This window comes from Amblyomma maculatum, chromosome 9, assembly GCF_055883805.1.
Source record: "Amblyomma maculatum isolate TAMU_Amacu chromosome 9, ASM5588380v1, whole genome shotgun sequence".
In the NCBI taxonomy this organism is placed as follows: Eukaryota; Metazoa; Arthropoda; class Arachnida; order Ixodida; family Ixodidae; genus Amblyomma; species Amblyomma maculatum.
Window position 1 is genome coordinate 132,580,995 of NC_139352.1, and position 24,355 is coordinate 132,605,349.

A 24,355-nucleotide genomic window follows, 5' to 3' on the forward strand; every position below is an offset into this window, starting at 1 on the left:
AATTCCACAAGCCGGCCTGTTGGAGATATTCCAGCTTGCGTGGAGAGAGCAGATCCATAACCAGGTTTGAGAAGCAGAAATGAAGAGATGGCACAGCGAAGCACGGGCAAAGTCATCCCTGGCGGTGGACTCCAGCACAAAACACACGATCGCTAATGAGAACATCTATGACAACACACGAGACAGCGGACGACAGCGGGTTACTCTGCGAGGCACGGAGTGGTTTTCTGCGTTCAAGTGCTCCGAGTGCGACGCAGCCGATAAAACCATACAGCATGTTGCGATCGAGTGCCCGAAACTGTGGCCCTCCCCCCCTACAACTGCGACATCAGCACTGATGGAGACTCTTTCGACAGCACATGGTCTGCAGTCGATGTCACCACCCAAAGAGCACACCCTGGGTAGGGCAGTAGAGGTGACAAAGCACCGCCTTGACTGGTGGCGTAAACAAAAAGATTGTTGAAGGACTGCCCCCTTTTCCTTCCTCATTTCTTTTTTCTGGACTTTTGACCAATGCACAGCAGTTGGTATAGTTTTTGTTCTTTTTCTACTCCTTTATTTATTGGCCTAATGAAGAACTCTGTGATCCCTCGCTACAAAGGGGAGTGGCCGCATTAGCATCACGCAGACAAGGAGAATTATGATGTGCGTTTTAACTCATCCTCATGATAGACAAGGGCCCGCCGGGGTGGCGCAGTGGTTACGGCGCTCGACTACTGTTCCCAAGAATGCGGGAGCGTAACCGGGCTTCGGCGGCCGCTTTTCGATGGAGACGAAAGCAAGGCCGCCTGTGTTCTATGCGATGTCAGTGCACGTTAAAGAACCCCAGGTGGTCGAAATTTCCGGAGTCCTGCACTACGGCATCTATCATAGCCTGAGTCGGTTTGGGATGTTAAACCCCGCAAACCAAACCAAACCAAATCACTGTAGACAAGATATATGTGCAGTTCACGATCCCGGGCGTGGCGCAGTTGGTTAAAGCTTAGGCTGGCGATGCGAGGGATGCAGGTTCGATTCCCGGTGGATGCAGGATTTTTACCTTTCCGATGACATTAGTTTCGGTTTCAGGTGATGTAATTTGATTGAAAGCTATATTGTGACCGAACGAACGCCGACAGTATGAGCCATTAAAGCGCAGCTGCATCACTTTTCGAGAATTCTGCGACATTCAAGAATTTGACTCTCCATAAGCTGTCGGTAATGCTTGCAAGTGTTTGTGTGCTATCTTTAAAACTGATGAAGTAATCAACGATTACAATTCGAGCTTCTCCTCACAGCACTGAAGGACTGCGTAGAAGCTCGATGATGACATCACGGACGGTAATATTTTTTCTTTACGTTACCTTCGCCCACATCATGCGGTGCCTTTTTTGATGCCATCAAACAATGTTTCTGGGCCTTCAATTTTGGTAGCCTTGTTTTTACTTCTTCCAACCAAGCCATTCTATGCGGGAAACATACTGGTGCCGTCAATGATGTCATCATGTGCCCCCCAAGCGTCGCTGTGTGGTGAGGAGAAGCTCGATAGCTGAAGCGGTTTAAACCGCTATTTGCGCCATTGTTTGAAATGCTAGCGCGAAGATATCTTGCATGCTCAACCTGGAAGCTGTAATCATTTGATTCCTTGAAACTCATCAAAATCTACAATCGGTGCAGTTTCCCTTTAAAGGCTTTCGCCTTAATACAGCACTCGATGTCATGCTGATGCCACATGTAGCGGAAAAGGACAGCCTCAGTGTCACTGCCTACCTTCAGCTTGCAGAAGCAGCCCGACGACTCGCCCAGCTACGCATAAAAAGCCAGCAAGGCACCAATGCCTAACGTAACCTACAATGACAATGAAAATCAGATCTGATCGACATTTTGCTTCTCAAGCTGCGGATGGGCCAAGAGCTAAAGATATACCTTTTGGGTGCCATTCAAATGCTGAAAGCCTCGTGGGACAGCGTCAAGCAGTCGACAGTAGTTCACTGCTTTCGGCATGCGGGTTTTGTAAGCCGCATTGAAGAAGCTTCCAAGCAAGCAACTGAAGAATCAGCGTTGGACGACGGCACAGAGGAAGAATGCCAGCTCGAAGAAACCTGGAGCCAGTTGGAGCGCTTTGTCGGTGCTGAGCCACACAGCATGTGCATTGATGACTTCGCTGGCGGTGATGACATCACCGGAACAGTGGCGGAGTTGACAGATGTAGAGATTGCGGCAGAAGTTACTGCTGAGCGGCCAAACGAAGACGCTGCCGAGGTTGATCCCGTAAGCGCTGCCCCGCTCCCGACTGCAACTGAGGCTGTAGCTGCTTTGGACCTTGAACGCCGCTACTGCGGCGCAATAGAAGGCGCTGGACTATCGCTTGTGGACCATTTAGACTATGTTGAGGACGCCGTGGTTAAGCACGCGGTTGCCAATTTGAAGCAAGCTACGCTGCTACAGTACTTTAGCCAAAGGAATAAATACTTTGTTTGAAACTTCAAGTGAGTATTTATTGTGCCACTGTGCCACGATTGGTTCATTGATTGATTTGTACTAGTTTTTGACGCGTTTTCTACGTGATTTTGTATATCGAATTCCGGCTATATCGAACTATTTTGCAATCACCGCGCTGTTCGATATATCAAGGTTTGACTGTATTCAAAGTTTATAAAGGTGACATGTCATTAGAAGACATCATTTTGTGAACTGTGCAGCAGCTTTTTTAAATCGGTGTATAACCTTGGCAGAACCCTAAATATACTGATTTGAAAGGTTGGCTAAGCTGGTATTCATCGTTACAGAAAGGTATTACAGAAAGTGTATAACCTTTAAATCAGTGTATAACGCTGGCAGAACCCTTAATATATTGATTTGAAAGGTTGGCTAAGCTGGTATTCATCGTTACAGAAAGGAAGAAGAAAAGAACACAGTGCATTTAGGATTAGTTTTCCTGCTTGTTGTCTAGTTCGTGTTTTTTAAGGATGTGGACAAATCTCTCTCGAGCATGCTGGTTTCATGTCAGCTGAGGTCTCATTGAAAATCTCCCCCTAAGTTTCTACTATGCATCACTACGGTCGTAAGTCTTTGCTAGTGACCGTCACAAAGCTTATGTTGAATATTGTTTTTAGTTTGCAGTTTCCAGGCACCTGATCTAGTTTCATGCCCCTTTAGACCTGTCCGCTTTATTCACAACAACTGAGGACACTCTATAAGTCAAGAGCTGCCCTCCTGGGTGTCCTGGGCAGGGCAGCTTGTCGGCTACATCAGAATCGGGCAGCCATTTTACATTGTATGTTTCCCAGTTTAGCTGCAATTTTTTGTTCGGAGGTTTGTTCCTTCCAATAGTTCCTGAAAGCTAAAGAAGACAGTGTTTTTGTACCTTATGCTTGTGTCTCATTTGTAAAACATTTGCGAGATGTCTCTTCATGTTGTTTTTAAGAGCATTAGTTCTCTGCTCAAGAACAGTGGTAGAGATGAAGTGAATTGACTACAAACGTGTGCTTTTTTTTTGATGTCATGTTTTTATATTATAACGAATTGCTTTTGCTCTACTGTCTTAGCCATTCTTTTTCTGAAGCACAAATAGTGGTTATGACTTCTACATTTTGAATCTCGGAAGTTGATCCTTACAAAAAAATGGCTTGCTGTTCCTCAGTTGCCATCAGTAGGTTCTTTTTTCTATGACGGTTGTGATGTGAATTTACAGTTCTCTTTTTCTGTTTGTGTTGGTACTCTCCAAATGGGGGCTGCTTATTTCCATCTAGTTGATATGATGGAATATTTTTAATTTTAAGAATTGTGATGCATATCTTACCTTGTCCAGCTGACCGTTTAGCCATACAAAAGTACGTGCTTCATTGTTTTTTTATTCTCCTGTGTTGTTTCATCTTGTTTGTAAAGGGAGCTATGTAAAACTCTTTAAATGCCACTAATGTTTAAATATTCAACAAATGTGCATGGCATCTTTTCTCATCATTGTCCCCTAGGGTCCATTCTCTGCCATTTCAACTGACACGAGATTCTGAGTAGTATTGAATTTGTATAGTTACCACCAAAATTATTGTGAATAAAATTTCTTAAGTGAAAGTTTATATTCTTTGTTTTTAATCATGGCCACTTCTTTTGGTTTTTGGCTGGATTACTGAGCACATGGTTATTGAGTTGGGAGTTTTTCTTGCAGATAGAGATGTTTGAGGTACTAGAGGTGTACTCTGGGAATATATTGGGTGTATCAAAGGATTGTCATGTGTACCTCCTTGTAAAATTCACATCCTTGTGTAAATCACGAGGTTGACAAGCTTTCATTTAGTATTTGTGCTGTAAATACATGTTCCTGATTGATCTTGTTTAGAAATAACCGACTTCATGTAATGCAGTTTGTGTAATATTGTGGGCTTCATTTGATTCTCCTTTTATGGAAAATGTCATGGTGTGGATAGCATGATTTCCCCGGAAGTTGGTCAGTGGCTCCTGCACATAGAGATGTTTCAGGTGCTAGAGGTGTACTCTGGGATATATTGGGTGTAATAAAGGATTATCATGTGTACCTTCTTGTTGTAGAATTCACATCCTTCCGTGAATGTAGAGGTTGACGCACTTTGATGTATTTGTGCTGTCAATACATGTTCCTGATTGATCTTCTTTAGAAATAACTGGCTTTATGCAAAGCAGTTTGTGTAATCCTGTGGGCTTCATTTGATTCTCCTTTTATGAAAAATGTCATGGTGTGGATAGCGGATAGCGTGCGGTCATTTATTAACATCATGGCCTCCGAGATAACACCACACACGCGGAAGGGTAATCTCGGAGGTCATGTTAACACTATTATGGTACCTTTGGCGGCCACGAGAGGGCAATACATATTTGTGATATTATAATCGGCAGCTGCAAACGTTGTAGTGACGTCTATCGTCTACTCGGGAGAACACGAATCCATATCCAAAACTTTATACCGCCTCCGCCAGGCTAGTGGCTGTTCCTTTGTTCACGTGTTTGGACAACTTTGGTGGTTTTTTATGCAAGCTTGCCATAAGGCATATTATAGAAACTCATGTAAATGGTTTTCCGTGAGGAACCGGAGCAGGCTCCCGCTCTTAGCGTTGTCCATGAGCCATTTAGAAAAGTCCTTTTCCCTTGTTGTGGCTAGTCCCACTTCACGCAGAATCTGTGTCCTTGATGCCCTTGTCCCTGCAGAAGTCCATAGTAGGTGGCGAACATCCACTTCTGCAGCTGGTGTGGAACACTTCGGGCATGTGGTTGGTCCGGTGTCTGCTTGTGATTCCCATCGGCATTTTACCGACGGGGTAAGGGCCGCCCCAGCTCTTATCATTCTAAGGGAAGCCTCCTCCAACCTCGTTAAGTTAGGAGGGAGTGGGAATGTACACGTGGAATGAGGGCACGTGTACTTTTGCTTAAAGAGGATGCTGAGATGGGAACAGCGGAGCGGGCGTCGAAAGGGAGCCTGGTGGGGGGCGCATTAGTGTTTGGAACTTCGTGTGTGAGGTGGTCAGCTTTTCTCTGCTCAGCGTTCTCAGCGTCGTCTTTGTCCAATGTATCTGGATGCTTATCTTTGTTTTTTTATTGAGTGCGTGGATTTCCTGGGTAACACATAGCGTCTTTGTCACTTTCTTCAGTTGTTTTATGGAGGCTAAGGAGTCTGCATAGATGTGGGCTTCTATTATGGAACCTATTTCATTTATGGCCTCCATAGCATCGCGGATTGTATAGAGTTCCATCACAAGCGGGTCCGGGTATTCTGAAACATATTCTTTATTTACCTTTAGTTCGCTGTGTGTTGGACTAGTAGCTGCTGTTCTACTGACATTTTCTTTAATTGATGCGTCCGTATATGCAATGCAGGTACCTGGAAGTGCATCAACCAGAGGTCGAGATGCCAGCTTTTCTTTGCGACGAAGCCGAGTGGTCTTGTTTGTCGTAACAGTCGTGAATTCCCACGGTCAGCCATTGGTGGTGTTTGAACTGCCACTTCGTTGTACAAGGATGCTATGGGCGTAACATACTTTCGCTTCATATCCCTTGTTGCCTCTCGTTGTGTAATTAATTCTGTCAACGTATTTATCTGTGCAAACTCTTGGAGAATAGGGATAGGGGTAAGTTTTGGTAAAGCCGTGATAGTGCGCATTTCGTTTCTATTTGTTGTTTCCAATTTCACCCACTGTTGCCTCGTGAGTCTTTGGAATTGGGCCTGGTATAGTATCCTCGGTTGTAACACCAATTGTACAAGACGTCTTGCCATGTCCGCTCGAGCTCCTCCTCCCCTAGACGAAATGCGTTTTATCAAGTTTAAGGAAGTTGCAGCTACTTTTTTCACCTTATGAAGTCATTGTGTTCCTTTGCTGGATTTGTGAATTTCTAGGCCAAGAACTCTCAACTCATCCACCTCTTCCAATGCCTGATTTCCAATCTTTAGGGTGACTCTTTATGTTGCCAATTGTTTTCTTCCATTCTTGTTGGCAACATGAATGTAACTGGACTTTTGAGGTGATAATTCTAGACCTGCATCTTGGACGTGCTCATCTATGGTATTTAAAGCCTCTTGCAGATACCGATTCTGTCTCTCAAGTTGTTTATGAACAGACCAAATCGTGACATCATATGCGTATATCACAAAACTCGGAGTTTTGCTCATTTGTTTCCGAGAAAACTCTAGAAAGTCTGCTGATGGTGAAAGGACACCAGAGCCGCACCTGCTTTGAGCAAGCCTACACAGAGAAGTTTTTGAAGCAGGCGAAGTCAGCAACTGCAAAAGCGTTGCAAAAATAAATTGACACAATGGAGCTTTCGCTCATTACTCTTAGGCTGGCCTTCCACTCCGAATGTGTTGTATATTTTGAAGGCTTCTTCACCAGCCACATGCAATAGCAGTGCCTTTTTTTGTGCTGCTTCTTGCCACCGTCGGTTCCGGGGTGGTTCCACTGTTTTCAGTCCATTTATGTCACTGGTATCTTTGTTACTTTTGACACCATGTATTGGCAAGTCGACCACACACGAGGAGTGTGCAGTGTGAAAAGCGTGGCTTGTTTGGCGCCCACTACATACATCTCTAATGGCATCATGTTGCTCCCTGGTGTCCGGCTCAACTACTACAAAGCTCTGCTGGTAGAGTTTTGTTTTCAGTTCCTTCTGCCAATGCTGATAAGTAATTGTGAGTGAGAGCACCTTGTTTTCATTTGCTGCATTTATCCGCAGTGTTTGAGCCACTTTCTGAACGGCACTTGCTAATTTCCAAAAGAGAGGCTGTTGTGGCAGCTTGTGTGAAATCATTCAGGGTGGCCTAATGACTCAAGGAAGGCACTGGAAAGGAGCCTGCTTTTCTTGAGTATGATCCAGCTGTTAGCACTGGCAAAGTGGAATAACGAGCTTTAGACTTGGCTTTCTACAGAGGCATTCTAAAGAAAATAAACCCCCCCTGAAGAGTGCAGTGTTTCTTTTAATGAATGCAGGTTGCTCAGCTACAAAAAAACAAAGACAATCTGGTTTGTGTATGAGCCAACCAAAGGAGTTGCAACTATCTAGGATATACTTGCGGAATGTAGAGATCTAATAACCAGTTGCGCCTCTGTGTACAGAATTTGTACCCTGCCATCTAGGAGCTGCTCCTTGTATGAAATGAGTGGTCTGTTGCACGACCCGTCTCGAGGGAGAGCACGCTTTTTATGGCCTTTCAACCCTTTCCACACCTAGGTGGGGTTGCCACCACCTCACTGCTCCGCGTCTGCTGCTTCCATTCACCCGCGTGGAAGGCGTGTGCTCGCTTTCCGCCCCACTCTCATAGATTGCAACCTGCAAGGCCTTGCATTCCGATCCTTAAGATTCGCAGAAAGGCCGCGTAATCAGTCTAATATTTGCTGCATGTCAGGAATAAAATGCAGATAAATTCTGTGCCCGGACACTCCCCTCAGTGTGTCTGCATGGTGTTCTAATGAGCCACTGGATGTACTACTGGCATCAAGGCTTTTACATGGAGATGGAGTAACTATAAGAAGTGCCATGTAAATGGCATCTCTTCCTAGTTTTTACACACTTGTCAAAAGGAATGTCAGATACAGCAAGCAGAAGGCAGTCTATAAAATGCCGGAATCACAGCACAAAAAGAATATGGCTGGCACAATATTCCTTATTGTCAAACACACTCCAAATATCACGACATCATGCCCGCATCACCATACATTTTTTGGTATTTTTTCGTAGGATGGCATTTATTTGAATAAAAACTCTCCATCACATCACAGCTGTTACCTGTTATTCTATATGCAGGGTGGTCAACTCTTGGAGTGAACAAGCGAGTGTGCGGCTGAGTGCTCATGCATGACACACAGAAGGGTGTGGTAGAAGGTAGATACACTGAGAAAACACATAGGAGCAAATGACATGCAGATTTGAAGCTGCTATAGGTGGCACGGCGGCAGCACGACATCGCTCAAGGCAACAGAAGGATCATTGGTCGCACCTACGACAGGACGACCTAGCATACATAATCGAGGTCTCTGTGCAGAAGGCGTTGGCCAAGGCCCGGCCAACGTACTGATTGGTCATGACTGCCCAACCCAAGTGGTGGAGAAGGCCGACATTCAGCATAGCCCCCGCAGCACCATCTGTCTGCTAGGACGGGGAGTGGACAGCGTTGAAAATGGAGGTCAAGCACCCGCACCCCGTGATAAGGCACCTGCCGGCTGTGAAGAGGACCCCAGGACACGCCGGACTCACCGTGGGCATCGGCCGAAGTGGCCCCGTTTCAGGTTGGGATATCTGAATCTCAATGGAGCCCGTGGTGCTCAGAAATGGGCTGAAGTGTACAGGGCGCTCGCGACTGATGACCTGTCGATTTTCGCATGTGTCGAGACCCACCTGCGCGACATGGATGAGCCCCCCATCCATCACGACTGGATGTGGGTGGGAAAGAATAGAATGGACAATATGTGCAAAGGTGGGGGAGTTGGTGTCCTCTGGAAGCAGTGTTTGAGCTGGCAGGCATGGGACTTTAGTGCCTGTAACGACCACTTGTGGATGTCAGGAGACTTATTGGGTATGCCTAGTGCAATATGTGTGGTTTACCTTTCAGTTTACCAGAACTGTGATGCAAATGTGAAGCTTGTGGAATGCATTTGCCAAGATGCATGCACTTGGGCAGAAGGAAAGCAGCTGTTAGTAATAGGAGACTTCAATGGGCACCTAAATGAGTTAGATGGGTATACGGACGGGAACGGCAAGCTCCTCATACAACTGGCTGAGGGTCTGCAGCTTGAGCTCGCAAACCTACACCCACGATGCGAAGGTCAGTTCACATGGTGCGCTCGCGACAGTACCACGACCATTGACTATGCCTTACTTTCCCCGGGCCTCACCTCCGCGTTGAAAAAAGTCACCATCGACGAGGAGGGCGCCAGCAGTGTGGGGAGCGACCACAACCGCCTGCTGCTTGACTTCAGTCGATCCTGCACTTGGCGAAGCTCAGTCAGGCAGCGACAGGTCAAGGTCAGAACTTACCTTATAGTGACACAGTGATGGAGGAGTTTGAACAGAGTTCACTCAGGCGCCAAGCTCAGACATATGACGACTTCATGGGGGCACTGTTTTCAGTCGTGGAGAAGTACATTACATGGTGCGTGACAGACCGAGTGCACGTGCCCCAATAAACTCGTGGTGGGATGATGAGGTCGAGGCTGCTTGGAAAGAGCGCCGGGAAGCCAATCGTGTGCATAGGAGAGCACTGAAAGAAGCTGACAGTCAGGTGGGTACTGCCGCTTGGGACCTATATATAGTGCTGAAGCGGAAGGTCCAGGCCTTAGTGCAAGCAAAAATAGCTGACCACAACCTGCGCGCTATCCACTTGCTGTCAAAAGAGGGAAGGAGTATGGCAGAAAAGTTTTGGTGGTATGTGAGGTCTCTGGACAGGTCTGCCCCACCTGTGCCACTGCTGACTGACCCTGCAACGCATCAGCCAGTGACTTCACCAGCTGAGTACCTTGCTCATCACTTTGCTGCTGTATTTGGGCATTCAGAGGCAAGTGATCCCCACTCCTTCACAACTGATTCAGCGACTACCAATGAACCTGAGACACAGAGAACCCCAAGCCAGATGGGCCCACGCTGGGCTGTCAGTAAATTGGCAATAGACCGCGCCCTAAAGGGTATCAGTCTGCAAACGGCCACTGGTCCGGATGGCCTACCAGCCCGTCTGGTTAAGAGTCTAGGGGACGAAGCAAAAGAGTAGCTAGCTGTATTCCTTACGGACGTTATTCAGGGAGCACCGATCCCTACTGAATGGCGACAGGGCAAGGTTGTGCTCATCCTTAAACGTGGAGGCGATCCAGGCAACATATGCGATTACCGCCCATTAACAGTGATTAACAGGTGGTGTATCGTCTCTTTGCCCATGTGCTGAAGAACTGGCTGAGTGCGTGGGCGGAAGGCAAGGGGATTTTCACGGAACTGCAGAACGGCTTCCGCCCTGGTCGCCGCTTGGATGACAACGTCTTTGTCCTTGCACAATGCGTGGGGATTGCTTGACGCGAGGGGCGACTGCTTCTGTGTTGTTTCCTGGATGTCGAAAAAGCCTATGACAGTGTCCCCCATGCATCGCTGTTTAGCTGTTTCGCCAAGTTGGATATGCCGAGGGAGCTGTTGTTGACAGTAGAACGCCTATACATCCAGAACACAGTCACCGTTCACTTTGGAGAAACCGTCTCTCCCTGCCTGACTGTTACCAAGGGCCTGCGGCAGGGGTGCCCTCTGTCACCTCTGCTGTACATCATCTATGCATTCTGGGTGGAGCGAGCCCTCATAGAGTCAAGCCTTGGTTTCCGGCTCCAGCATACCACATGTGGGTTCTAACAAGACCGTCGACTACCGGGCCTGGCCTTGGCCGATGATATGGTCCTCATGGCAGAGTCAGTGATGGAACTGCAGGACTTGCTGGACATCTGCCATATGACTATATGTAGCCTTAGGCTAAGGTTCAACACGAAGAAGACAGCCGTTGTCCAGTTTGCTGGAGAGAGCGCTGGTGCAGTGTTGATGCTTGGTGGGGAGATTCTGCAGGTCCTTACAGAATACAGGTACCTGGGCATCACATTCTGCTCAACAGGCAACATGTACCATCGCCATGAAGAGACAGTGCGTCAAGCAGCCATTCGCGCCCAGGGGATCTTACGTAGGCGATATTTGTGGGGCTGGAACCGCTATATAATGGTGCGGGACCTTTGGAAGCAGATGCATGTTCCCGGGCTGACATTCTGCAATGCGGTTGTCTGCCTGTCAGCGACAACGCGCGCTTGGCTGGAGCGCCGTCAGCGGGAGGTCGGGCGCATCGCATTTGGCTGCCATGGAAGGGTTGCCAATGAGGCCCTGCAGGGGGACCTAGGATGGTCTAGCTTCGAAGCCCGCGAAGCCTCCAGCAAGCTACGGTATCGCGGCCGACTTCTGTTTATGGCGCGCGAGCGATGGGCACGTCGTGTATTTGACTACCTCATGGCGATCTGCCTCAGGACGAGCTGGACGGCCCGAGTCTACCAACTAGAAAAAAGGTTCGGGTTTTTCAAGAATCCCATCGCTGCAGACACGGCAGGCAAATGGGCTGCCGAGGTGCGCGAACGGGTAGCCGAGGCTGAACGCGTTCTGTGGGGCGCAAGCATGGAAGAAAAGGCCACCCTGACTGTATACAGGAGCTACAAGCACAGCATCGGGCAGGACAATCTATATGACAACAGCGTCGGCAGCGCCCTGTTCTTTGAGTCCAGAGCGGGAGCTCTCAGAACGCTGGCATACCGAAGCCGGTACGACGGAACGATCTCGTGCACACTGTGTCGGCTGTGCGGTGGTGAAGCCGAAACAATTAACACCTTTCCAACAAGGCTCTCCTAGGCGCCTCCATTTTTACAGCCCCCGCGCGACCAGCAACAAGGAGGGCGACGCCTAGCGGCGACGCCATCTTGGACTGCTAGCCTGCTAGCTGACCATGTTGTCCGTGTGTGTGCTTCTCGTGTGTTTACTTTTTGGAGTGGTGTTTTCGCCTCAGTTTCGCGACGGAATCGTATCTTGAGACTTGAGGCGACTTTGCGCTCATTTGTCTTCCATTTCACTGTGGGCGATCGCCCGATGGCATCGACGCACTCAGCCGTCGGCGCGACGCCGTCGTGCTCGACGGGTTCCCAGCAAGCCAAACTTCTTGACATTGGAGGTAAGACCACGGTTTACTTAATCATGAGCTCTTCAACTATTCACTCAGCATCATTTCTTACTCCTGCCTACTTGATACAGGCCGGGCGCATCGGTTTTCACCTTGCTTTGTATCGCATACGGAGGCTGAAGAATCGTAGTGATCTCGACGTTAGATACATCAACTGGTTGTTGCCTGCGCGGTTCTCTTTCGAAGTTATGTAAGCGTCTCTTTCGAAGTTATGTAAGCGTCTCTTTCGAAGTTATGTAAGCGACTGCATTTGACTGAACGCGCTCCCAGCAACTTAAAATGTTCGGTGTGCCCGTCGCGGAGAGCCAGCTCGCAATGAGGCTTTCCCCGCTCTGGAGTGTAATCGAGAGCCGATGTCAGTATGTGCTATAATATGTATTGCAACTTTTAGTTATAATCTGAGAGGGCATGTTAGATCGCTGTTGCGAGCTTATAAGCTGAGCCATAGTACGATGCTTTGCGCTAAGTAAGCTGTACTGTCGAACTTTTTTATACGACCGAGGCCAAGTGGTTTTAGCGAAGCGAAGAAATGAAATGCGGAATAAGGAAACTTTTTTTTCTACTTACCGTAAATCTATTGCTAGGGGGATCTTTATGTAGAATGGTATTGAATAACGATCAACGTTAGTGCTCAAGTAAACGGGTTCACCACTGAAAGTGTCGTCGCGAGTTGTCCGCGCTCCGGATTGCTTTTGCCGCGCTTTTCTAAGCACTGTGTACTCAATAAGCCAAGTGCAGATTTTTGTTTATATTTCGTTGTCTTGCTTACAGACAGCGGCACCTACCCCCACCCAGACAGCATCACAGCCTGGATAGATGATACCCGAGAGTGGCCATCCATCAGTGGCCCAGACATTGTGTACTACCTGCTGAACTCTAAAGCTTGTGACCTGCAGGCAATGAAAAGCTTTAGGTCCCTAGAGTCGTACAATTATGTTCAGAGCGGATGGGTGGGGAAAGTGTATGTGCACAAAATATCTGCGGATCTGTGCTACATTAAAGGGGCAGTGTGTCCATCGCAGTCCGTAAATGCTGCACCAAGGAATGCTTGGGTATGCGTAAAAGCAACAGGGGAGGTAGTAACCGCAGGCTGCACGTGTATGGCGGGCAACGGCAAAGCATGCAGCCATGTAGGTGCTGTACTATGGAAAGTACAGATGGCCGTTTCGAGAGGACTGACAGGTGCCTCTTGCACTGATAAGGCTGCACAATGGAATAGCGGAACTAAAAGAAATGTGGAGCCAGCCGTACTTGAAGACATCAACTTCAAGGTGCAGAAGGTGATTGTGGATGGTTCACCAAGGAAACGCCCTAGACCACTGTTCATGCCCAGGACGAAAAAAGAGATCATAAAGATGCACGAAGAAGCACCGTATGCCGACCTCTTCACCCTTCCAGGTACTTGAGGAAATGTCTTATTTATGCTTTTGCAACATAAGATCAGCAAAATATGCTTCTACTGTAACTCCATTTTGCAAGCAATAGTACATTTAACTGCAGAAACAGGGTCGCACTGGGTGCTTGTACAAGCGTTACCTAAACAGTGTTAGATCTGGTGCATTATTGCAGATTGCCGCCTTTTTTTGTAGTGTTGACGTCCCAGGCACATTTCTGCATGAATCAGATGTGTATGAAGCGTTTCATTCCTAAAGCTCCATTTGTTTTATGCAGGCACCATTCTGTACGAGACACTACATGCGCCGGTGAGGCAGCGGAAGTCTCCACCAAAGCTCATGAAGCCGCCTACACACGGCGACCAAACCAATGACAGCTGCATGCAGTGTAGATTTTTTTATGACAAGTATGTGGCGGTCTCATCTGTAGCAGCTAGTGCTCTGGAGTCGGAGACTGTGAGTGAGACAACTCCGCTATGGCATTTCTCGCGTAAGCTGCGCTTGACTGCTTCAAACATACAAAAAGTCCCAAAAAGGGATTCAACAAATTGTGACAAGGCAGCCGAGCGGATGATAAATCCAACATTCTCAGGCAATGCGGCAACAAAGCATGGAAAAAAGATGGAGCCTGTTGCTTTTAAGCAGTTTGCCAGCCAGACACAGTTTTCTGTAAAGAACACAGGAACAGTGGTAAATACAGACTTCCCGTGGCTTTCTGCCTCACCTGATGGTGTAATTGAAAGCGAAAACGCAATTGTCGAAATCAAGTGTCCGAATGTGCTTGATTGTATGCCTGTAATTAACAGTGGAAAATATGATGTACGCAGAGATGAGGCAGGTAATCTCTTTCTAGCCGAAAATGGACCTAATGGCTATTACAGCCAAGTTCAGTTCCAGATGTTGTGCACCAAAAAGAACACGTGTTTTTTTTATGTCTGGAGTGTGGAGAGTGACGTGATTGTAGAGGTGCCTTTCAATTCCAATTACATTGAAAGTAACCTCGCACGGCTCAAGAAGTTTTATTTTTGTGAACTCCTTCCCCGTCTCTCAGACCTGGCCATTGAGGGAAAATTAGATATTCTCGACAGGTATGACCAGATCTGTTCGATGTAGTTTACTACCTGGCAAAGTTCAGTACCCTTGCTTCATGGCAATTTTACTTGATTGTATTGAACGCTGAAAACATGTATTGCTTTAAAATTCAGCTATATAGAAGTTACTATGCCCTGCATGTATATTTTAGCACTTGCCCTTGACAGAGATAGTTTTTGTAATGCCACAGGTATCATTTGTGATTCCATGTCTTCTTTGAACTGCTAATGATGGCTGTACTGTATTGTGTAGATGCTTTAATTCCCAATTTTGTTTTGCTAAATACGAGTTTGGTATGTCATGTGCACACAGTGGCGTAAATTTTGCCTCAGGAGTACAACTTTTGTATGACTGGTAATGTTGGAGCACTGAAAAGGGCCTAGTGAGAAATGTCAACAAATACACCATGTTAGCAACTCGTAGCCAGTATTCAGCCTAGGTAGAAAATTGTTATAAAGTACTGTGCACATCAATGCATGTTAAAGAACCCTAAATGGTTTGGTTTGCGAGGTTCGACGTCCCGAAGCAACTCAGGCTATGAGAGACACCGTAGTGGAGGACTTCGGAAATTTCGACCACCTGGGGTTCTTTAACATGCATTGACATCGCACAGCACACGGGCGCTTTGCCTTTCGCCTTCATCGAAAAGCGGCCGCCGAGGGATTCGATCCCTCATCCTTGAGAACATTAGTCGAGCGCCGTAACCACTGCGCCACCCCTGCGGGGCAAAGAACCCGAAATGGTCTAAATTGATTTAGCCTCCCCATAGCCAATGTCGCTTTGGGAAATTAAACCTCATTACCACACCTGTACTGTAAACTTATTAGAAGGAACACAAGGGGTGCGATGGAGATTTGATCTTTTTTGCAAGACATGTTAGAAGGGTTTGTTTTACACAAAGCATGGAGTCTCTAAAGTGTGAGGAGCAGAAAAAGTTGAAAGTTGAAAAGGATGAAGGCAAGCGTATGGCCACATAATATGTAGGTCATATTCCCATTGAAAGACTGGCCTGGAATCAGATCATTTCTGGCCAGTACTCAAGTATTACATAAATGCTCAGTGGATATCCACCACTTATGAAATGGACAAAAAGATATATCTTTTGCAGATTTTATTGCACTGCTTCAGAAAAAGCGAAATTGCATTTAGGCTTCACTTCGGGGCTTAATCAGATGCCCTTTCATGTTGCAGAGCCCTGCACACACAAAAATTATGTCGCTGATAGTCTTCTTTGACTTGATGGGGAGAGCCTGCTTCAGAATTCTATAGGTCTTTATGCGATTGATTGCTCGCTCCACGTGGATGCGTACAGAGGCGATGCGACGTGACATGGTCACTTCCTTCTCTGTAAGCTGCTTTCGACCTGCAAAGGCATTTGAAACATTGTGTATGGAACTACATACAGCAGTTGGCGAACACATACCTTTTGTGAACGCTGGTGTGTTTAGGCGTATCCCTTGAACTTCGAGCTCTTCATCAAGGGTAAACCCTCTGTCTGCCATAATCTCGTCCCCAGGCAGAAGGTAATCTCCAACATGGCTGTCTCTTGTTATAAACTTGTCAGAAGCGCGTCCGCCATAAGCTTTTGACACAAACATAATGCACCCATTAGGAGCAATGGCAACAAGGAACTTCACTGTGTTCCGTGCCTTGTAGCTGCTGTATGTTTGTGCTCTGGCCATGAGCTTCTTGGCTCGCTGTAGAGCCACTTCTGTGCAGTCCAGTATGCAGGTAGTTCTCTCGTAACCATTCTCAATGAAAGACACTGGCATGCTGTTCCTTATTTCGCTCCTCGGTATCCAAACAACTGACCTTTTCATTATATTGCAAAGAAGCTTAAGCATGCGACTGATATAATTGCCTACACTTGAAACGGCCACCTTAAAAAGTCGTGCCAAATGGCCATACAAAAGGCCAAGGCGAAGCCTCATGAGGCACATCAAAAGTTGGTCCTCAGTTGAGAGGTTGCTAGTCTTATTGGCTAGTGCATACACTACTTTTGCGAGTCCGTCGAAAGCTGGCTGTAGTAAACCTGTGTAAAATGTAATGTCATTCCCTGACAATGTGCTAACATACGAGCTTCTCTGCACACAGTTTGGAATAATTTGTGCATAGGGATGGTCTTCGTGAGCTCTGTGTTCTGATGAGGCCACATTGTCCGTTGACACCTATAGAAAAACAGGAGAAGCAGTGCATCAAAAGATGCATTCTTTATAGCTATGCTGACCTTCCAGTAAGCACCTGCTCAGTAATATCTCATTATCTTTGGATGTAAGAGCATTCAGCCCCTCAAATGATCTTGAAAATGTTCCGTTCCAAGGCTTCATTCTGAACTCTGCCATCATAATTGCTTGAATATAAGGCTAGCTCAGTAAAAGTTGAGATTTCACCTCTTATGGTGAAAATATGCATGCAGCAGGCACTTGGGACATGCTTTATCATGTCTGTTAATAAACTTATTTCTATCACTGCCACGGCTTGTGCTAAAGTCAGCGTAAAACCCACTTAACGCACCTATCTCGGCACATGGGTCTGAGCTTGCTGGTGTCTGTGTTGCCTGAAATAAAACAGCAGCACTTGAATGTCCTACCAAGCAAGCAGTGTTTGTTGCTAAAACACAGCCAGAAAAGCCAGAGGTTCACATTCCTATTGCTCATTAGTGAGCGGGTCCCCGTAGCTTCCGCTAACTGAAATAAAGGATGCGTGTTAAGGATTTATGCTATTGCAAGAAAACATTCTGTGTAAGTGCAGCCTTTCTAAAGTTGCACATAATGCTGCCCCGTTTAACTTGTGAAAAAAATATGGTTATGTGCAATGACCAGTCTGCCTCACACTCTAGAACCACTGTTTAACACAACACAACTAAACGTTCACCATGATTTACTCAATGACAGGCCAGCACAAAGTGTATCTGACATTTAACCAGTGCTGCTGTGCCCAATTAAGCTTGCATGATGTGCACTCTGGTAGCCTTCCATTTTTCAGAGCCATCAGAAAGGTTGGCAGCTATGATGCAGCTACTATTTTGCATGCCGCATAAATTAGCTGACAGGTTCCCTCTTGGCTACACCAGTGGTATCCACAGCCTTTGTCATCTCAAAGTAATCAGGGTGGACGTTGGCGCTGGGGTGTTTTTTTTTTTTTTAGTTGAATCAGCTTCTCTCTTGGCTACACCAGTGGTATCCACAGCCTTTGGCATCTAAAAGTAATTAGGGAGGACGGTGCTGGCGTGATCTTTTTTTTTTCAGTTGAATCAGCTTCCCTCTTGGCTACACTAGCGGTATGCCTTCGGCATTGTCTCAAATTGAAACGGTAATCAGGGTGGACGTTAGTGCTGGCATGTTCTCTTTTTTTTTTCAGTTGAATCAATGTGAGAACTGTTATACACAGCCATATTTGCAATTTATATGAGAAACATGCATTCCTGATAAACATACCGCATCTGTATAACTGTGCAGAAGGTCTGTGCCACGGTCCAAGTTAGGATGTGATGGTGTTGTCTGTGTTGCCTGAAATAAAACTGCCACTTGTGACTGCACAGTATGGTGCACACACACTGCTACACACTTTGCTTGTGCATTCATATCCATGCTTCATTGCCCAGTAACAAGATTGCGAAGAACACCTGAACATTACGCACTATAAACATTGCTGAACTTACCATGTCAGCACACTGCCACTGGTAATCTTCCAATTCTTGGAGAGATAGTACACCGGTCTGTGTTGCCTGTAACAGAACAGCAACCTGTGAGACTGAGTGCGCACTAAAAAGCTGTTTAAGCTGAACAGTGATGTTTCACACATATTCATCCAGTGAACCGATAGGACATCATAACCTCGTTTTAATAAGACATTTTATGGCTGCTAGCAGGGCTCATAGGAAATCTATGATAAAGTTATTGCCCAACTTACCATGTCTGTAGTCTGCTTCTGGTGGCCTCCCTCCATGTTACAGGAAGCAGTAACCTGCATTGTCTGCATAAATTAAGCACAAGCCAAAGAGGCACCCTCCTGCCTAAGCATAGTTAAAACTGCAGCATTTTATAGATACAACAGGCGTATAATTATTTTAACATTATAGCCACAACAGTTCCTTAGGCAGCTATTACATAAGTGTTCTGGTACTTACTGTATACTGCATATCGGAGCTTGCCTCACCGCTGCTGCCAGCAGTGTCTTCCAACATTTTCTGTTTTGCCTGAAATAAAATTTTTCACACTGTCGTTACTCGATTCAAGACGTCCCAATTATGCAGCACAAAGACAGCTTGCTCAATAGGCAACTCAGTGCAACAACACAACTGAAGCCATCACAGAAATGGGGGTAAGCCACAACTGCTTACTCACCGTCTCAGATTCCTGAATTTCCTGTATTTGCTGAATTGTGGTTTCGTCTTCAGATGCCTGTAAATATATGATAAGGTGAGCCATGCTCCTAGAAATGAACATATATGTAGAAGTACATGGCAGAAAAGTGTGGTGCTTTGACATAGGAAAACCTCTTCTTTCCACATTATCGGAGTAGTGGTTCATTTGGAGCTAGGAATGTCATGTACTTAGACGCAGGGAATAATTTCTTTTAAGCAGCATCATTTTCGCACACACCGCACGAGCGATAATAGAAATTCTGCGGAAATGGAAGATTGGGTGTAAGCCTCCAAATTCGCGCGGAACGTAGTGTTTAGGATTTAGCCATTCAGTTTCACTGGTCAACCCAGCCCTCAGACAATCGAACACAGAGCATATTTAATACAAGGAAAATAACACCTACCATTACCATGGCGGCATCGCAGAGCGCTTGCAACGCAACATTAGAGTCCGTGCCAGACTGCAAGTGCGATTAAAGCAATATCAGCTCACTGGGCCACGTCTCCTCTCGGGCAAAAAAAAAAAGCCTAAGTGAATAAAAAAAAATACAAACGTCTTACCGTTGATTGAGGCTCTTCCCTAGTCAAAACTATTCGCTGCTTCCCGCACACATGACTGGGAGGCACTCTGGATGGAAGCAGATCCCACAGAAACATCCCCCTTCGCTCGCTGAAAAACAACCATTCTTTTAGTAACGCCGCTTTGCACATTGTTTCTTAACGAACCTTTTCGGACACAACTGTGTCATGCTTCATTATGCGTCGTATTCCTTCCACAACCTGTAACAATTAAGACATTCATGGCATTTTGCGAAGAGCTGTTTTGCGCTCGTTACACGCCCTTACCTTCCTGTTGTACCCAAGGCGAAGCATGGGTTCCGGATTTTTTTCCGTTCGCTTGCCGTCAACAAAATGAAGCGAGCATATGCGCGACGACTCAGAGGGCACAAAATCCTTGCGATTCACTGCAGTTATCCAGCGCTGTCTCAAGCCAGGGTCTGCCGGAAATCTGTGCAATAAAAACATGTTGCACCCGCAGACTTCTTGCACAACGCCGTGAGTTGCGCAGTGCACTTTTCTTGCCGCATATCTTTTTTTCTGGTTGCTCGTACACGCGTAAACAGCACAGTGTTGTCCAGATGACGACCGGTAACAGCCGGCCATCGAAATTAGCGGGAATCACCGCAAAAAAACAATCGCACACAACTATCGCGTATACAGCGCAGCAGTCCAAGCAGTCAACAAGCAGTCCAGAGGGAATGGGCAACACTGAAATGCTTGGTACTCTCGCTACCAGCAAGCTAGCTTTGGCTTCTGCCCCCTGGTTTGAGGCTTCTGTCGAAAGATGGCGCCTACCTTGTTGGAAAGGGGAGCGGCTAAAACTCGCATGAATAATGCCAGTGTTGCCTGGATTTTTGCTGGACAGCCGCCCTGAATCCCTAGCAATCCCTAGGTCGGATTGTCCCTAGTTGAGGGCACGGCGTGCCGGCGGGCCACCCATAGCCACCCACCCTGCTTGGGGATGCCGCCGGTGCCGCGGCGGCGGTTTGGTGCCGTGGCTTTTGTTGTAGTAAACGAGACTGTGCCTGTTGCACGGACGGGTGCGATCGAACTGACTGGTGTGCGCGCCATGAACAACCCTGGCACATCTGCTGCGGCTTCGGTACAGAAAGGTTAGTGCCCGGTCTGTGAAAAGATTTTAGTTGTGGACAAAGCATGCCAATGAAGGTGCCGCCATGTTCAAATTTTAGCTGCCCGTTTTGCGGGCAATGTTCGTAGTTATATGCTGTCCGCTTACCGTTCTTATTTGTCACATACTGCAGGAATTTGTGCCAAGGTATGCACTTGCAGCACGCGCCAATTAAGCACTGTTGAAGGCGAGCACTGCACTGTCTTATGATGCTGCTAACTGGCGCTTGATGCTTTGTCTTCTATCAACCAGATACTCACGGCACTCGTCAGTGATTAGCTGCTTAGGGCGACGAAGCTCATTTTATGCTTTTTACGTTCTTGGCCCCGATTCTCCATATGCTGTTCGTTTTGATCACATCCGGGTGAAGTACTTGCCTATGATATCGCTCGAGCATCACTAGCTTGAAACTAGTGATACATATTGAGCACCAAAAGCTCGAAACTAGCACTGAACCTTTCACAGCTAAAATCGGCAGCTATATGGATGATATTCTGCGTACCCTTGATGAAATTTTGCCTAGTTTGCGTCGGGTACGAAAAAAGGATAAGCTCTGTTGAGACAACAAAAATGATAACGTAAATACCGTTTAGACAACACCATTGTAGCACGGAGACCACGTAGCGGTGCTTCGAAGTAATTAACTCGCTACTGAACTCCCCTTATGTGTGTGTGATTTTTTTTTCCTGTACCTTCAGTTTCTTATACTCCTTACTAGAGCCCTGCACGGGTTGGATTTTCCAGCCCCTTCCCTGGCCCACGTTTGAAGACCATCCCGGATCCATGGTTCCAAGCCCATCGGATATGATTAATGGCCCGGACTCGGCCTGCGCTTCCACGACAGGGCCTGTGCCAAACCTGCAAAGTAAGTCTGAACAGACGCCTTAAAAATGTATTGCTTAACTAGCACATAACAATAAATCAAGCTGAGAGACAAACCTTGCAAAATATTCTTGGTTGAGAAGGGCACAGTTAAAGCACCGACAGAAGCAAAGGCATGGTGAAGAATATTTTGACAAGACATTTTATGTAAAGCTATCTAGCACAATGTACATTTAAAAGGTATGGATTATGGGCATTTTAACTATGACTCCTTATAAGCAATTGGCTCTTGGTGCAAGTTCTTTGCTTAATCACCTACAAAAAGACTGCCCCTGGCAACTTTGCCCCAGTAACATTAGTGGGCAAGGGCAGAAAAAACCAAAATTTACATATTCATTGAAGAAATCACAGCCACATTGTCACATCTCTGTGGAGACGTAAAGCGGTAGTGTCTGTTCATTTTGCATGTATATGTTATTGGATATGTAAAGATTCCTAAAGCAATAAGCTCTTTTCCTACAGCATTTATTGTAGCGTAGAGACATTCTTTGGAGGGGGGGGGGGCAAGCAGACAGTCAGAAGTTTTATGAACAGATGGCTGCCTGCCGAGCAGTCAATTGAAGGTCCTTGTCCAGGGGCTGTTATAAGGCTTCAAATGTCCAGCCGTTAGCGGTAACACAAAGGTTAGAAGCTACCCTCTTGCTCACTGATTTCTGAGAAATCCTAAGCTGATGGTGTTGAGTACTTCAGTAGGCACGTGCTTATGCAAAACGGGCTGTGTCATGCATGACAGGTTACAGCACTTCATAACACCTCCATTGTAGTACAGTTCGCTATCGAGTTTTGAGCCTTTCCTTTTTTACTTTTTTCACTTGTGTCATTGAATGCAGCCCGGCATGTTCGTACTAAATTACTTGGACAAAACACCGAGTGGCACTGATTAAACTCTGTTTACAAATGAGCTTTCTCTAATACTCTGTCAACATATGTACTAGTAGTGGTTTATTCATAAACCACCGGAATGATTTTAGTGCTGGAATTCCGTCTCCAAAAGAAGCCATACACAGCTTTACCCAGCCTGGCCTCGTTCCGCCACTGCAAGCCCAGGCCTGCATGTCAAGCCCGAGCCAGGTCCAGACCCATAAAAACGGCAATTTTCCAGCCCGGCCCAGGTTTTCGGGCTGCCCGAATTCATGCTCTGCTCCATACACTGTTGAAATTATTTGCCGAGAATAAGTTCTCAGCAGGCAGTACTTTGGTTATCTTTGTTAGGAAGAAATTACATGCCATAATTTTTTTGCTCTGGAAACTTGCTTACACGACTACCTCAAAAATATCACCCAGACGTGTCCCTTGCTTGCAGTCGCTTGCTTTACAAACAGCATTGCAATGTATTTGCTGACACTATGGCGCATGTAGTACGAAACAAAAGGAGGTCATTATTTGCTAGAAGATGATTGTGAAGTATGAAAAATTTCAGTCACTGCTATTTTCATGGGAAAATGTCGCATGGCCTTGTATAGCCAATTAGGGCCAATTGATGAGAAATTTTTGCTCAAGATTTCTGCCAGCAGAGTAGGCACTGCTGTCATTTCTAATAGCTATTTCGTTTTTCATTCATTTGCAGCGGCACCAACATGTTCTGTTGTCTGTGTTTTGTGCGCCCATATTCTGTTCGTTGCTTTAAAACATTTCTGGGTAAGTGCAGTCGAGACCGCGAGCATAGTGTTGGGTGAATTCACCAGGCGGCATGACAAAAGGAGGCAGTGTGGTGTAGAGGAATCCACTTGCGCCAAAGACAGAGACTGCAACCATGCCAGACAGGTTGCCAAGACATCGAACGAGAAGCCAGACTAGCCTATTGCCGAGAAGCTTACCAAATGCGGAATCAAGCCAAGACTGAAGCGGCAGCTACAAATGCGGCACCGGCCGATGGCTAATGCTTTTGACTTGGTTCAAAGAGAGCTGAACCTCTGCAATATTTAATATTTCATAACAAAGGCTTCAAGGATTTGCCTCAAGTGATTCCAGGTAGCCCTGCATGCACCTTTGTCACGGATACACCTGCAAGAAACAAATAGTGGTGCGTAATTGCTCCAAGCGATGTTCTCTTTGTTTTCCTTTTTAACTTGATACCATAAAAAGCACCCTGTGTGGCAGCACCTGCTGACTTGGTCATGTCATGTAGCCTTGTGTTGTCACACAACCTGACGGACAGTCATTGCAGTGCTGCGTCACCTTCCTGCCACTTACCAGATACATGCCCATAATTTTTCATGGATGCCAGATTTTCTGCAGTATGGGACCCATCACAATATTTTTTGTTGCCAGATTCCGGTAGTGCAGTGTTTCGTGACTTTTTTGTCACTTGTCCGGCAGCCAGACACATTTATTGCCGAGATATTTCGATTTGAAGTTGAAGAGGTCTGTTTTCCTTCCAAGGGATTTAGACTTGGGAAAATGATGCAAACGATGGTGTAGACATAGACTCCGTGATTCTTGATGCATAGCGAGCAGTGCAATCTAGCAGCAGCTGAAATTAAAGCTACAGTTCGCCAAAGCCGTCTATTTGTTTGCACCAGGCATAGATCCTGAGCTTGACTGCAAAGTTCTCGCAGTGAATCTTGACCTTTGCACCCACAGAGCATGCGGTGCTTTTTAGAGTTGAGGTCACTTGACTAACAGGATAGAATGTACGAGCGCCGGCGTGGCGGCAAAGTTTGTAGCTAGCGAAGCTATGGATGCGGCCACAGACATTGCCGAGCTACCATCACGAGTGACGAGTAAAGACTGCTACAGATGGTCTTTTTCGAATA

The 24,355-nt window shown here is 46.5% G+C and overlaps 2 protein-coding genes across 2 annotated transcripts; one reads left to right on the forward strand and one right to left on the reverse strand.

Moving 5' to 3' along the window:
• Positions 1-12,084: 12,084 nt before the first annotated feature.
• On the forward strand, positions 12,085-14,682 carry LOC146180399 (uncharacterized). The gene is made up of 3 exons (XM_084580381.1): positions 12,085-12,166; positions 12,947-13,573; positions 13,847-14,682. The coding sequence occupies exons 1-3, from the start codon at positions 12,085-12,087 to the stop codon at positions 14,680-14,682; spliced, it is 1,545 nt and encodes a 514-aa protein (XP_084436507.1).
• Positions 14,683-15,806: 1,124 nt separating this feature from the next.
• On the reverse strand, positions 15,807-19,091 carry LOC146180400 (uncharacterized). The gene is made up of 5 exons (XM_084580382.1): positions 19,008-19,091; positions 18,574-18,627; positions 18,323-18,388; positions 16,085-16,829; positions 15,807-16,024 (listed from the first exon to the last, which is right to left on the reverse strand). Exons 1-5 carry the CDS (start codon positions 19,089-19,091, stop codon positions 15,807-15,809), a joined length of 1,167 nt encoding a protein of 388 aa, XP_084436508.1.
• Positions 19,092-24,355: the final 5,264 nt, after the last annotated feature.